This window comes from Grammomys surdaster, unplaced genomic scaffold, assembly GCF_004785775.1.
Source record: "Grammomys surdaster isolate TR1022 unplaced genomic scaffold, NIH_TR_1.0 126531, whole genome shotgun sequence".
Lineage (NCBI taxonomy): Eukaryota > Metazoa > Chordata > Mammalia > Rodentia > Muridae > Grammomys > Grammomys surdaster.
Window position 1 is genome coordinate 17,853,615 of NW_021621323.1, and position 14,874 is coordinate 17,868,488.

The following is a 14,874-nucleotide window of genomic DNA, read 5'->3' on the forward strand; positions in this document are numbered from 1 at the left end:
TATGATATGATGGATATATTAGCAACTCATTTGTTATATACTTTGAGTATTCCTATGTCTAAAGATTATTTTTTTTCACCCAAGGTTCATCGTGAGATTATCCACATCCATGCATAGTTTGTTGTGTATGGTCTGCTATTATCCAAATATACAGTTTACCCATTGTCTTGACTATTACCCATTTTGACTATTTTCCTGAACTTCGTCCAATCTAAACAGTGTTGCTTGCAAATATTCACATGTGTGTTTAAGGACACAGGACTTTCTCTGAAATCTATACCTAGAAGTAGAAGTCCTAATTTATATGTTTGTAGGGGTTTGAATGAGAATGGTCTCCATAGGCACATGTTATTTGAATGCTTGGTCCCCAGTTGGTGGGATCTTTAGGAAGAATTAGATGTGGCACTAGGGATGGGATTTGAGGTTTCAGAACCCCTTAGCAGGTCCAATCTCTCTCTGCCTGCAACGTATAGATCAGATGTGAACTCTCAGGCACTCCAAGCATTATTCTTATGTGCCTGCTTTTGGCTGTGATGGTCATGTTGTAACCTGAGACTGTAAGAAAGCCTCCAGCTAAATGACTTCTTTTTTAAGTTCCCTTGGTGATGGTGTCTCTTCACTGCAATAGAATAGTAAGACAGTGTTAAATTTTCAGTTTTAAAGATAATGCCACTTTTAGCCTCCAGAGTTACTCTGTTTTTATATTCTAGTAATTTTGGTGTAAGGGTTATCTGTTCCACACCCTGACCCACTTTTGAGAGTCAGGCATTCTGATCTTTCAGTTCAAAGGATATCACAGTTCACGGTAGTGTGGGTTTCTCTGACTACTCATATTGGGCATCTTTACTGCATACTGTATTTCCCCTTCTGTGAAAAGCCCATTTTTAATCCTTGACCTTTCTTTCCCTATGGTTAGTTGACTTTCATGGTAATTCTTCATGTATTGAGGATGCTAATTGTATCATGTTAGGTATCCATTTGCCTACATTAAGGGGTACCTAGAACAGTGGAGGGAAAGTACTACTGGGTATGTTGGTTGTTTCCAGAGGCTGGCATGTGAGTTGGTGGGAAATATTCAACCTCAGTGTAGATGGGCAGGGAGCCTAGGCAGGACATGGGCACGGAGGAGCAGCGGATTCCTCTCTGGAGCTGGGATGCTTCTCCTGCCCTTGAGCTTTATGGCTCCTTTGGACTCGAGTACTGGTAGTGGGGACTCCCAGGGTTGTGGGCCTTTGCCCTGAACTGAAAGTCACATCATCGGTTTTCCTGATTCTGAGGCATTTGGAGTTGGATTGAACAAGACTACAGTATCTTAGGGTCTCCAGTGTGCAAAAGGCCTGGCAACAGGATTTCCTAATCTCCATAAGCATGTAAGTCAATTCTACTAAGCCCCCCTCCTCGGTCTCTACATAATTACATTTTGGTTCTGTCTCTGGCGCCAGAATTTATAACTAGGAAACAGTTATCCTCCCTTTGCTAGCAGACGCAGTCCCTCCCTCCCCATGGCCACCACCACAACCCTATGTATGGGGGCATTTTAAGCTCAGCTCCTCCATTCATTGGTGAATTTAGTGTTTTCCTTCAGGGTTACAGGTGATTTAGCTTTGTTTCTTTTAGGGTTGAGGAAGAGAGGGAGTGTTCCAAGAGTTTTTCTATCATTAACCTCCACAGTGCATTTAAAAGATAGGTTACCAATTATTTAGTGTTCTTTAGTATTCTTTTGTGAAAGAGCTTTCTAATGATATCTGAGCCTTCATATTGCCCAAAGTAGATGGCTATTCCCCCACCACAACAATTAACAAATGTAGGTTGGAAGGGGTAGCACATGCCTGTTATCCCAGCATTTGGGAGGTAGAAACAGGAAAGTTAAAGTTCAAGGTCGTCCTTAGCTACACTGTGAGCTGGAGTCCAACCTCAGCTGCATGAAGCCCTTTCTTAAAAAAAAATAAAATAAAAATAAAAAAGATAAAACAAATGCTGAGGAGGTGGCTGGGTGATTCATCTACAAAATTCCTGGTGTATACACATAGGTACCTGAGCACTTCCTCGTCACCCACATAAGCCAGGCTTGGAGACAGGTGGAGCCACGAAGCTTCTACGGTAGACAAATCAGCCCCAGGTACAGTGAAAGACTATCTTACAAACAAAAGAAAAGCCACGGCACAAAACACTCAGCACTGACCTCCCCCCTTCACATACAAACAAGCACACCTGCACACACAAGTCCATACAATATGCACATACACACAACTGCAATAGCACCTTTAAGATGATTCTAGGTTTAGGTAGTGGAAATATAGAGTCGAGGATTTGAAACTAATAGTGCCTAACAGTTGTAGTCACTGTAATACAACAGTTGTATTGACAACAAATAGAGGCTTATACTTGGCTCTGATAGGCAAATGTGCTCATTACTTTGTCAACTTGACACAAATTGTTACCCAGGAAGAGGGAACCCTCCTCAGAGTAGCCTATGGGACACTGAATGATTAATGGTAGGGCCTAGCCCAATGTAGGTGGTGCCACCTCAGTGCGGGTGGTGGTCCTGAGTTGTGTAAGACTGCAGAAGCAGGAAGTTCATTCCTCCTTGGCCTCTGTATCAAGTTCTAGCCTCCAGATTCCTGCATTGAGTTCCTGCCCTGGCTTCCCTTGCTAATGGACTCTAACCTGTAAGTTGTAATAAACCCTTTTCAACCCAAGTTTGTTTTAATCAGTGTTTTATCACTGCAACAAAAAGCAAACTAGGACTGTGTATGAGATGACTATGTTATACAGTATGATATCTGTAACCAATCATTTCTCTAAGGACTATTTAATGTCATGAAGAAACCTCAAGTTTATGGCCATAAAACTTGGTGTGATTTCGATACTTAAATGAAAGGAAAACACAAGCCAGGCCCAACACTTGGAGGAAGATCTCTTGTAAACTCAAGGCTATTCTGGTCTACATAGTAAGTTCTAGGACAGCCAGCACTGCATAGTGAGACCCTGTCTCAAACAAACACAAAATGATAGGAAAACAAATAGTTAAGTCCTTGATAGTTGGTGGCAGGATATTTTTAAATCTTGTATTCTAAACTTTTTACAGTGGAAAAATAGAGTGTTTAAACACTAGACAGTATTATTTTGGAGAAGCCAGAAACCTAGAAAATAAGCCTGCAAGATTTGTGTATTTATCAGCTAGGGGAAATAGTTATTTCACATGCTTTTTCTATATATTTTAGTTGATTCAAAGTATAGTAAACACTATACATCCTAAAAGTGTTAGGGTTTGCCTTCTCACAGAGATTGGTGTGGTAGAAATGTCCCCTGAAAGCTCATAAGTTGGTGGTGCTGTTTGGGAAGGTCACAGGTGAACCTTTAGGAGGTAGAGTCTTGTTGAAGAAATCTGTCATTAGGATTGGGCTGTTTTTATAGTCTGACCCTACTTCCTGTTCTTACTCTGGTCTCTGTGTGGAGATGAAAATGTGATCGGGGCTTCTGTGGCCATGCTTTGCCTGACTCTACCTTCCATGCTGTGATGTTCTCTGTCCCTCTGGAACCATAAGCCAAAATCAACCCTTTCTTCCCCAAGTTGATTTTGCAGAAAGTAACCAACAAATGGGTTAAGAGAGATACCTAAAGGACCATGAATAGGAAAGCATTGCTCCAGATGTGCCTGGGAAGGCTTTCCAGGAGAGCCAACTCGGTAGACCACCTGTGTCATGAAATAGCACAGCTGATATCTTGGTGTTCAGTACGATTTTTAGCCAGAATTTGCCCTCCAGTTTGAACCTAGGTCTTTTGAAGCAGGACTCCTTTGGTTCAGTATTCCTTCTGTCTTTTGCAGGAGAAACCCTAGATTTGCAAACCACTTTTGTTAATTTTAGTTTAATATGGAGATAGGGAAGAAAGTTCTTTAGAACCCAGGAATTAGAATTGTCATGCTAAGTTGAGTCAATATTAAAGAGACAGGATACAATTATTTCACAAAAAGATATATTTCCATTCATGACTATTTACAGTTTCATATTCAAAGAATATCATATAACTGATACCTTCTTCCATGTTTCATGCTTTTCTTTTAAATGCCTCTATTTACATTTATCTGACAAGGAATTAAAACTAAGATGGTCAAATACCATGTTATTAAACAACCAGCAACATAGCTACGTCTTAAATTTGCTGATCAACATTAGCAATAGTTATCTTAATAATAAATTACCATTCATTTAAAAATCAGTAGTAATTTTAAACAATTCATAAATAAGTGTGCTCTGTGCAATTTACATATTTAATATCCTGTGGATATTAACAACTTGTATCTTGTTAGATACAAGTTATTACTTTATCAGATGAATAAGCGTTCCCAGCAGGACTGGAGAAGCTCCAGGTAGTGCCCCAAGGTCCTCCAGATGGCTCTCACAGCTCGGCCTGCTTTCCAGAAGGAGGTTCCAGTTTCCGTGAGAGAGCGGTTAGGATCTGGTTGAACTTGTCGTATCTTTCATTCTGGTTGACTTCAGCACCTTTGCTGCCCCACAGCAGCCGCATCTGGAACTCAGTCTTTAAGATCTCAGTCATTTCTTCATCCGGTTGGAAATCTAACCAAGACAAAACAGGTAAGATCAGTCCTTTCTGCCTAAAATTAAAAGGTAAACATGAACAAAAGTCTGTTTTAAAGAAGAGTTAAAATGAACGTTCTCCTCTCTCAGAATTCAGAAAAATGTAGGGCATTTGTCCAGCTTCAAAGAATTCACAGTCAACTCACTAAGCCTGTGTCCCCTGCAGGCTTGTGGAGTAGTGTTGACTGTCTCCTTGTCTGCAATTGTCTGTAACAATGTGACTGATGCAGAATTTACCTGTCACATCATTCAACTATATACTGCGTGACTCAGCTATCTTAGCTGTAACGTTTGGTTTATGCTAGTAAATTTATTTAGTTTTAGGATACTTCCAGGCAGCCAGTTTTACTGTCTGGGTAGAATTCCCAACTCAGCCCACCCCTGCTTTCTACCAAATGATTTTAATAATTATTTTAATTATTAAATAATTTTAATAATGAAGGGGGCTGTGGACATAACTCATTTGGTAGAATGTTTTCTTAGCATGCTTGAAGCCCTGGGTTCGCTCTCAAGCATAGCTCAGGCATGGTAGCATATACCTGTGATCCTAGCACTTGGGAGCTGGGAGCAGGAGGATCAAGAAGTTCAAGGTCATCCTTGGCTATACATCGAATTTAAGATGAGCTTTGAATCCATGAGACCCTGAACTCACAGTCAGTAACACAGCTATAAAATCAATGAAGTTTGTTTTTCCTTTTGGAAGTCATCCCCACATGCTGCCTCTGAGCAAATGAGTTACTTATCCTGAGCGTTCCATGGCACACTGCTTACCCACTGTGTGCTGAGGTGCCTCTCTCTGAGCACCTTAGCTCCATGCAGCTCACACCACACCTGTGATGAGTGTCTATCATTCAATCTGAGGAAGCTGCTTTCTCCTACTACAACGCTTAAAGTTCAGTTTACACAGCACTTTCTAGTGTGTGTAGGGCAAAGACACAAGGAAGTCTAGATAAAAAACGCCTTCCCAGGTGCTAATGGAGGGTATTCTTGACTCTGTCTTTTACTTATTCTGTCCCTCAGTAGAATTCAAAAGAAAGGAGATTCAGGATCCCCAGATTATCTGGAATTTCAGGACATAGTCTGGGGATGAATTAGAATAGTGAGAATGAAAATACACATATGAGATTCCCAGTTGGGGAAAACAGCTCAGTCAGTAGTGTTTCCTGTGTGAGAGCACAGAGGCTTTCGTTCCATCTCCAGACTACACGTTAAAGGGCTTCACATACCCACAGTTGACAACTGGAACATCATAACAAAGAAGCTGCTGACAGAGGATTAATATCCAGAAGAATTCAAAAACCAGTCAAGACAAATAGCCCAACTTAAAAAAAAATGTGCTATTGAGTTCTCAAAAGAAACAGAAATAGCCAAGAAACACCTTTGAAGGTGTTCACCATCCTTAGCAATTAGGAAAATGCAAATTAAAACTACTTTGAGGTTTCATTTTACCCCAATACCCTAGTCAGAGTGGCTAAGATCAAGCAAACAACAGACGCTGGCAGGGATGTGGGCACAGGGGAACCCTTATATGCTGTCGGTGAAACTGTAAACTGGGGCAGCACTACTTATAGTAGTGGATCAAGGTGGTTAAGGCTCACATAGTATACGATCCACCTATGCCGCTCCTTGGCACATACCCCAGGGACCTGATACATGTCCACTCATGTTCAGTGTGCTCTTCACAGTAGCTAGGAAGTGGGAATAGCCTAAGTGTCCTTGGGCTGGTAGATAAAGAAAGGAGTGTGGTACATACGCTGTGGAATACTATTCAGCTGTGAAGAAAGTGAAATAATGAATCTTGTTGGTACCTGGATAGAACTAGGAGATACTACTCTGAGATGGGTAAACTAGACCAAGAAAGATAAATTCCTCATGACAAGAGACCATGATGGGTTGTGTGGGACGCTCTAGAGAGGAACAGTAAGACACAGGTGCTATGAAGGGGAAGGCTTTGTCCCTTCTCCCTCCACTGCTCCTAGCTTTAAAACAAAAACAAAACAAAAGAACCATAACAAAAAAACCCACATACCAAGGATGACTGAAAAAAAACCATAGAGAAACATATTATGTGTTTACTTATATTCGTGTATGTGTATACATGTATAAATGGTTTAAATCAAGTTGGGTCACTTGGGATGATAATACTTCCCCTAAGAACCATAGTCAATCTAACGAACTTCAGTGTCAGGCCTAGGAAACCTCTCTTGGAGTCTTTGGTCAAAGGGGTTCAAGAGACTCCCAGAACTTGAAGGTAAGACACTATTGCTGAAGATACCACATACTTTAGGCGAGGGACTGGGTGGATGGAGCTGGAATTGACCTAGAAGCCTCCTCTGAGGACTAGCTCTCCTAGCATCTGTAGATGCTATGCAGGCTGCCAAGGGAAAACATGCAATTAGCAGTCCTACCCAGCTTTCATGCCTGTGAGCCACAAAATGACTGTCACAGCAAGATATTTCTAAGGGTGCCAAAGTGGCACTTGTATCTTGGGGGTAACCAACAGCCATCTAATTGGATTGAAGGTGCATTCATAGGAAGAAATTTGTGCCTAGTGGAAACCTAGTCAACTTCCTGCGGCTGATGAGGTCAGGGGAGAACCTGCTACTGCCACTCTCCTACACCAGTGTAATTCCTGACTGCACTCTAAGTATCCACCCTTATATCCATAGATAGGAGTAGCTCTTGCTGCTTATCAAAGCAGCCGCTTTTTGCAGCAGATGACCATCAACGAAAGTCCCCAAGTAGCCAAAATGCAGAGAACAGTTTATTGTGAGCTGCCCGTCCCCTAGTGGATACATCTACAATCCAATCTCTACACCTTCCTCGCCACAGCGAGGAAGAAAGAAGGTACAGAGAGACTAAGAGCCAGAGGACCAAGACACATACTATAAGGTGCTGTCTTCTGCATATGATGGGAAGTTGAGCCCATGCAGTCTCAAAAGTATGGTCACCTAAACAAGACCTGTTCAATGGCAACACCAGCTGACATTCCAAAGCGGATGGGGGAGACATTTAAAGGCTCCCACCCCTAGATGAGGTGCTATAGGTAATTAATGACTGCTAAGAGAAGAGTCAGTCTCCTCCAGGGATGCACCCACACCCACACACACCCACACACACCCACACACACCCACACACACCCACACATATGAACAACACTAAATTTACTCAGTAGGTTATATTTACAGATACATGTTTGTGTGCGTGTGTGTGTGTGTGTGTGTGTGCGTGTGTGTGTGTGTGGAATAGTAATTAAAGTGATCTACATAGGGAGGCACAGGAGATGAAGGTAAGCGTGTATGGTAGAAATTACATAATACAGCACTCACGCATGGCATTCTCAGTAAGTGTTTGAAGCTGGTCTTGGTTGCCTGCGAGATGGCAAGAGGTTAAGAATGTGTACTGCTGTTGTAGGACCTGAGTTTGGCTGCCAGCACCTATGTTAAGGCTACAGCTGCCTGTGGCTAGCTCAACAGTGTGAGGCCTCTGGCCTCACTATGCACCTTCGCTCATGGTGTATACATACCTACATAGAAATACATATTTTTAAAATAATTTCTGTTTCTCAAGACAGAGTTTCTCTGTGTAGACTTGGCTGCCTTGAAACTCATAGAGATCCAACTGCTTCTGCCTCTCAAGTACTGGGATTAAAGGTGTGTACCATCACTGCACAGCTTGAAAAAAAATATTTTTAAAGAGAGGCATTGTATGCACCTCTAATCCCCACACTGGAGAGACAGTGGTAGAAAGGTCCCTGGGACCTGTTGGCCAGCCAGCCTAGCCTCCATGTAAGTCCCAGGCCAGTGAGACTCAAAAAAGGGGTGTGTGAAACTGAAGGAAGGCATCTTAAGTTGACCTCTGGCTTACACATACACATACACATACACACACACACACACACACACACACACACACACACACACACACGCCACAGTGAAACCCATTTCTTTGTATGCTCTTAAACATTATAGCAATGGAGTAGGAAATGTAGCTACACCTTAATCCTTTCTGTTGGTCATTGTTCTGACCGAGGGCATCCATGCCCTTTCTTCTTTTCCCTTCCTTCCAATCCCTGCACAGAGAGGATTCCAGAAACAAGCTCCTACCTGCCAGGATCCTCTCTGCGTTCATCCTGTAGCTCTCCGAGGCCTCAGCCGTGAACCTGGCTGTTGCCAAGTGGTTCAGCAGAATTTCACAGCTCTCGTCATTTTTTTCCCACATGTCGGTTCCTTCAAAAGTAACAGCCTGGCGCTCCATTAAGGTCACAAGAGGCATCAGCAGTGGCACTGATACACTGCTTGCTGGGACATACGCAGACTCTGAGGAAGGAGGAGGAAAGTTCCAGATCACAGTTTGTTGACAGTCAATCACAGACCCAACTGGTCATTTGGGTCTCCTGAGCCACTGCAGAGCTGTCATGCAGTGCCTCTGTGTGAGCCAGCATCAGCCTCGCAGGTGACAGGGGCAGGGAGTAGCCTGTGTCCTGTTTAAAGTGCTAACACAGGAGAGACTTAAGGAGTCCCGACACTTGCCCTGCCCTCCCGTGCTCACCTCGGCCTTCATGCAGGATTTTGCTAAAGGGCTTCAACTGCTTTTCATAGAGGATGGCTGTTTGGGTGTAGTGGTGCCTCAGAGCTGTCCATGTTTTCTCTAACCTTGTGATCTGGAAGAAGGAAAGGTTACTGCTTCAGAAAGGCTCTTTTTAAAACAAAACAAAACAAAACAAAACAAAACAAAAAAACCAAAAACAAAAAAACACCTTTCTGTTTAAGTTTTGGAATACGTGGTAGATGAGCATGAAGTTCTCTGAGTAGGTGTGAGGTGAGAGAACGTAATCCTACACCCTATGGCTCTGATGACCATCCCACAATGCTCGAATGTGTGTATCTATACATAATTTTAAAAAGTGCCTAAACGTAAGTATCTCACTGTAGTTATGTTGTGTGTATGTCAGAGGACGGGTAGTGAGTGGGTTCTCCCTACCATGTGATTCCAAGAAATTTCTGATAAGGACCCTTAATCTGTTCAGCATCGTGCTTTTAAGGTGGTCACTCTTTGTTATTGTTGTTTGTTTTTAATGAAGAGAATTATGTGCCGAGCATGCTCTGACTTCAGGACATAATGACTGCAGCCGGGTCTCACAGTGGCAAAGATGGCTGTTTATGAGTACCTGGCAGGATTTTGGAGCTAATCTAGGAAACAGCCAAGTGCTGACACTGCTGGCTGGACCTGGCTTGCAGGACTGACTCTACGACTCAAAGCTCTCCAAGCACTCACATGAGGGGAAGCAGACCTGAGTAGTAGACAGCAGATCTCACTTCCCTCACAATGGAGGCCCATTGTGTCTGACAGGCTTCTGAAAACATCCAGCATCTGTCAATGCACACACAGTCAGAGACTCTACCTGAGATATTCTAGCTGGGGAGCTACACAACCAGTGAGAGAGCTACACAACTGCCTTAAATTAAGTCCATTGGCAAAGATACTTTGAGACAAATCAAGTCCAGAGCAGTGGTTCTCAACCTTCCTCATGCTACAATGCCCTGTAATACAGTTCCTCATGTTATGGTGACTCCCTGTCCCAACCATAAAATGTTGCTTTATAACTACAATTTTTCTATTGTTGGAGATCGTAATGTAAATATCTGATATGTGGGATGTCTGACATGTGACTCCTTTGATGCCCAAAGTCGTCGTCTTCGTGACCCACAGATTGAGGACAGCTGGTTTAGGGATTCTCTGATACAAGCTCCTTAAATGTCTCGAGTCATTACCCCAACTAACCACATCCCTGATGGCCCAAGTCGATGCAGCCTCTGTCATGCCACAGACTCCAGCATGGTATCTTGCCCTAACTGGTTCTTCAGGAATATTGCTTGTTAGTAGTGAGACTAACTCTTGTTACTATGCATCAAAGATGAGATACTGAACTACCAGCAGTTACCAGTGTTTTTACAAACAGAATCAAAACACTAAGGACAGTGCCCTTGGCTGTCTGTAACCAACTCAGCTTTCACTAAAACTTACTTTATCTTTAGAGGCTGGCTGGAGCAGTCAGATATGCATGGTATACAGAACTCTTTAATGAGTGATGAATGCATACTTGCGTGGGAGGCTGCACAAAGCCAGCATCTCACCTGAGGCATCTCTAAGGCTTTCATGATGGCTGAGAAAGAATAGAGGTCTCCCATGGTGTCCTTCAGCTCCACGGCCACCTGGATGATCTTATTGAGTGTGCCCGCTCGGTTCTCCAATGTGCCTGTGCATCCCAGAATGTCCACAGCAATGCCGATGGCCATGGTATTGTGTCTAAGTAGGAGAAGACCAAAGGTTGGGTTCGGGTCAACAAGATGAGGAGAAAATGGCCCTAATCATCCAGAAGGAGGGTTATTTGTGTGCCACTGGCTGGGAGCCAGTTTGGAAAGCTGATCTCAATAAAGCCCATCCCATACCAGACAAAGAATCACTATGAATTCAGAAAGTAAGATGCCCTAGGACATAACCAGCTTTAATCCTGGACATGGGACCATGAAGAGGACCTCAGAAGTGCAAGTAGCTACATGTTGCCTCTCTTACCATGCAAGGCCTAAGGAGATACCACAACACACAGGGGATGCTACCCCTGGGGAAGACTGGAGCTCCACTTAGTGGGAATGGAAAAGAAGAGAGAGAGAGAGAGTGGGAGAGAGAGAGGGGGAGGGGGAGGGAGAATATGAACTCGATTCGAGATGTCATGGGTATCAGAACAGGAAGAGGAGAAAGGAGGCAAGAAGAGCCCCAGTACAGGCACCACAGAGAGACTGGAGAGGGAAACAAAGACTGAAAGACAGGCAGGAATTCACTGTAAGGTCAGACCTTAATAAAACAGAGTATCTACTCCCCCACCCCAATTCTCCCTTTTTCTCACCCTAAATTACAAGGGTCATACTCGAGCTTTAGGGCAGGAAACACGGTGACTCTTCTGTACAGAACAATAGGACCCTATGTGTAGGGTCTGTCTGGCAGGAAGCTCAAGTGACCTGTTCCTTCCCCTCTATAATCTGAACCCAGGAATTTACTGCACTGGGCCAGACTTAGTCTTAGTCTTCCTGGCTACTATGCAAGCGCTGTAAGTAAAACTCCTAAGATACTCCGTGCCTTTGAAACTCCAGGGTCATACTCTCCCGGAAGCTCATAGCTGGGCCATAGTTCCTGGCCGTGTTCCTTCTGGGCCTAGGTGGGTGGTAGTGGCCCAGAGCATGCCTAGCTTTCCCAATTCTCCTAATACCCGTTAACTGAGTTATGTGCTCTGCTGTCTTTAAGTGTCGTGAGTGAGTGTGAGTGTGTGTGAGTGTGTGTGTGTGTGTGTGTAGAGCACTAACTTGCAAAGCAGGGACAAAGTATATAAAATACAGACTGTGGGCACAAAAATAACTTACCATCTTCTATCTTTATTTGTAAGCCCCAAGCCCCACCCCACTCCCTCTCTTTCTCTCATCCCCCCCTCCCCAAGGCACTGGGGACTGAACCCAGGGCCTGTACATCCAAGGCAAGCACTCTACACCCGACTTATGTCCCTAGCCCATCTTAACCTTTAACTTTAGGTCAAGGTCTCATTAATTTGCCTCCACAGTTACTGAATTTGTGGTCCTCCTGCCTCAGTCCCTTGTATAAGCTATAACTGGCAGGCTTGTCCCCACCAGGCCTGACTACCTTGACTCATTTTGTCTGTTTGTCCCATCTCTTTCCTTTTCTCCCAACTATGTCCCATTCCTGATTTCTTGTCTTTCTAACCAATGAATCCAATCAGATTCCCAAAGGATAAACTCTGTGTATTTGTCGAGGAGTTGTATCTTAGTAAACATTAATTCAGCCCCACTACAGGTGTTTCTTTCAACTAACAATAGACCAATTTCCCCTGCTTCATTCATGTGGTGTGCCTGGCTAATAACAGTCACTTGATCACCATCTGCTGGGGCCTTCCTGGTGCTGGTGGTGCTGGTGTGTGTGGGAATGACTCAGTCTGTGGCTTACATGTCAGTGGCCAGCAGCTGGTGGTACCCGCATCTTACCAGAAGAATGCTTCCAACTTAGCCTGCCCAGGAATGAGGTAGTAAATTAGACATCAAGGGGTAGTCTGTGTTTGATTTTAGATCAAGAAAATGAAGTTACCGTGCAGCTCAGGGCTCCTAAGACCTTGCCCTTTATTTAGTTAACACACCGTAACTAGTCAAACTATCCCCCAGTCTCTGTGAGTAGATCCCATAGTCAGAGAGAGAAACAAATTAGGGTGTTAAGATTCCAGGCAAGCAGCAAAAAGGGAGGGATTTTGACAGAGCTGAAGTCAGAAGACAAGCAAGAGAGTGGCCCTGCAGCTGCTGGCCATGGCTTAGGCCTAGAGCTCAGGCCCCAGCGCACCTCTCTGTACCAGGACAAAACAAAGGTGTCTGGAGATTTCAGATTGCAGTGTATCTACTCAGAATGAGGAAGTGAGGGTGACCACTGCACCCAGACAACACGGGAAGAGAGAGGAGCTGCCGGGGATGAAGAGGAGGCTGAAGTGAGAAGTCTTGTCAGGAAGAGGAAGTGGCTCAGAAGCTGGACATGAAATTCCCCAAAGTTTGCCTGAACAAAGTGAGGAAACACTTCCTAACACATCTGTCCTCCTCCTGACGCCAACTCCAGCCTCTACCTCACTCCCTCAAAGCCATTTGTTTTGGGTTGTTTTTATCGTCGTCGTGATCATGTCTCCACATAGAGCCTAGGCTGGACACCCTGTATATATGACAGACTGGCCTGTAAACTGTGCTCCTCCTTGCCTCCACTGTACCAGTGCTGGAGTTACAGGCATGCCACCCCACACTCGTTTTTGTAAAGTTGTGTAGAATGCAGCCTTTACTCCCAGAGGCCAACAGCTGCTTACACAAGTGAATACTAAGACTTAAAATTTTTCGTCTCTTGGTTCCCTCTGCCACCCATGTACAGTGGCTGCGACAGTCAGTGGTTTGAGCACATTCCAGCACTATAGAAAACTCAACGGGCCAAGGCTGTGCCCGAGTATATCATGGAAGCTGTTAACTGTCATGCCGACTGGGAAATAACTTGCACACTAGTGTTGGGGGGGCAGCTTTTGTTTTAATGTGAAAATCTAGTCTTCTGTTTCTTGTCTTAAAAGCATGTCTCATCTCTAAGCATCCCATGTTCAAGGGCATGCTTTCCTTTTGTTTCACGGTTTGTTTATTGTTTGCAAAAGGGCTTTATTATATATATAGCTTGGGCTGGACTTAATCATCCTGCCTCAGCCCCCAAGTACTGAGATTACAGATACCTGTGTGGTTTAATGAACACCTTGTGTGACGGTGAGTACCATCAACTTGAGAGAATCTAGAATCGGGTGGTAGATGGGCCCCTGGGGGACTTAATTAGCTGAGGTAGGAAGACACCGCCCCGAAGGCAGCAGTGCTCCCTAGCTGGGCCCCTGCTCTGTGTATGGAGAACTGCAGCTTGCATTCCTGACTGAAGACACAGTGTGACCACATCTTTGGAGTTCCTGCTGTCTTGGCTTCCTCACTCTGAGGGACTGTGAACTGAAATAAACCCTTTCTTGGGACGCTTTTGCCAGGGTAATTTAGTAGAGCAACAAGAAAAGAAACTAAGTACTCAGGGATGCAGTGCTTCTGAAAAATGGCAGCAGGTTTCAGAGCCTGGGGATCACCCAGTCCTCCTGTCCACCTTTTAAAGAAAGAGGTCAGAATCCGTTCTCCTCAGTCTTCCCCAATCCTAATTCATCAAGAGGTCTTAAGCTCCAGAGGCCACGTGAGCTGCTCCTGAGGGGAGGAAAGCAGCGGGAAGGTGCAGTGTTCTGGCTGCAGCCAGAGTTCGGGAATAGGGTAAGGGAGGTGTGACGTCCCAGACACAGCTCAGGCTTGAGGAGAGTCATGTGTACCCTGGAATGATGTGACTCCAGGACAGTCTGATGCTGCTCCTCTCCCCCTCGGCATCCTGCTGCACAGATACCTGCGAGGAGCTGACTGTGGGAAACACAGGGACAGCACGCTCACCTTTCAATAATGTCCAGGCGCAGCTGGCGGCCATGAGGCAAGGTAATGAGTTCCAGTCCTGAGCTCACACCCATGGTCCTCTTCATGTCTTCAGAGACTTCTAGTATCCTAGCAACCTGTCGGGAGCAGAGGAGAAATTCGCTGGATCAGGAAGTGTGTTGGCCCCAGTGTTAATTTAGCATGAGGAAAGAAAGAAAGAAAGAAAGAAAGAAAGAAAGAAAGAAAGAAAGAAA

General features: G+C 44.4%; 1 protein-coding gene across 3 annotated transcripts in view; it reads right to left on the reverse strand.

Annotated features, from left to right (window-relative positions):
- Positions 1 to 3,956: 3,956 nt before the first annotated feature.
- The window catches only part of Bcar3 (BCAR3 adaptor protein, NSP family member), a 110,268-nt gene continuing 99,350 nt past the window's right edge, over positions 3,957 to 14,874 (reverse strand). For all 3 annotated transcript variants that reach the window (XM_028760422.1, XM_028760421.1, XM_028760423.1), the window contains 5 exons: positions 14,642 to 14,757; positions 10,739 to 10,910; positions 9,153 to 9,264; positions 8,708 to 8,920; positions 3,957 to 4,580 (listed from right to left, as the gene is read on the reverse strand). In XM_028760422.1, the coding sequence (XP_028616255.1) occupies positions 4,402 to 4,580; positions 8,708 to 8,920; positions 9,153 to 9,264; positions 10,739 to 10,910; positions 14,642 to 14,757 (792 nt within the window). In that variant the 3' untranslated portion in view covers positions 3,957 to 4,401. The remainder of the gene's footprint in view (positions 4,581 to 8,707; positions 8,921 to 9,152; positions 9,265 to 10,738; positions 10,911 to 14,641; positions 14,758 to 14,874) is intronic.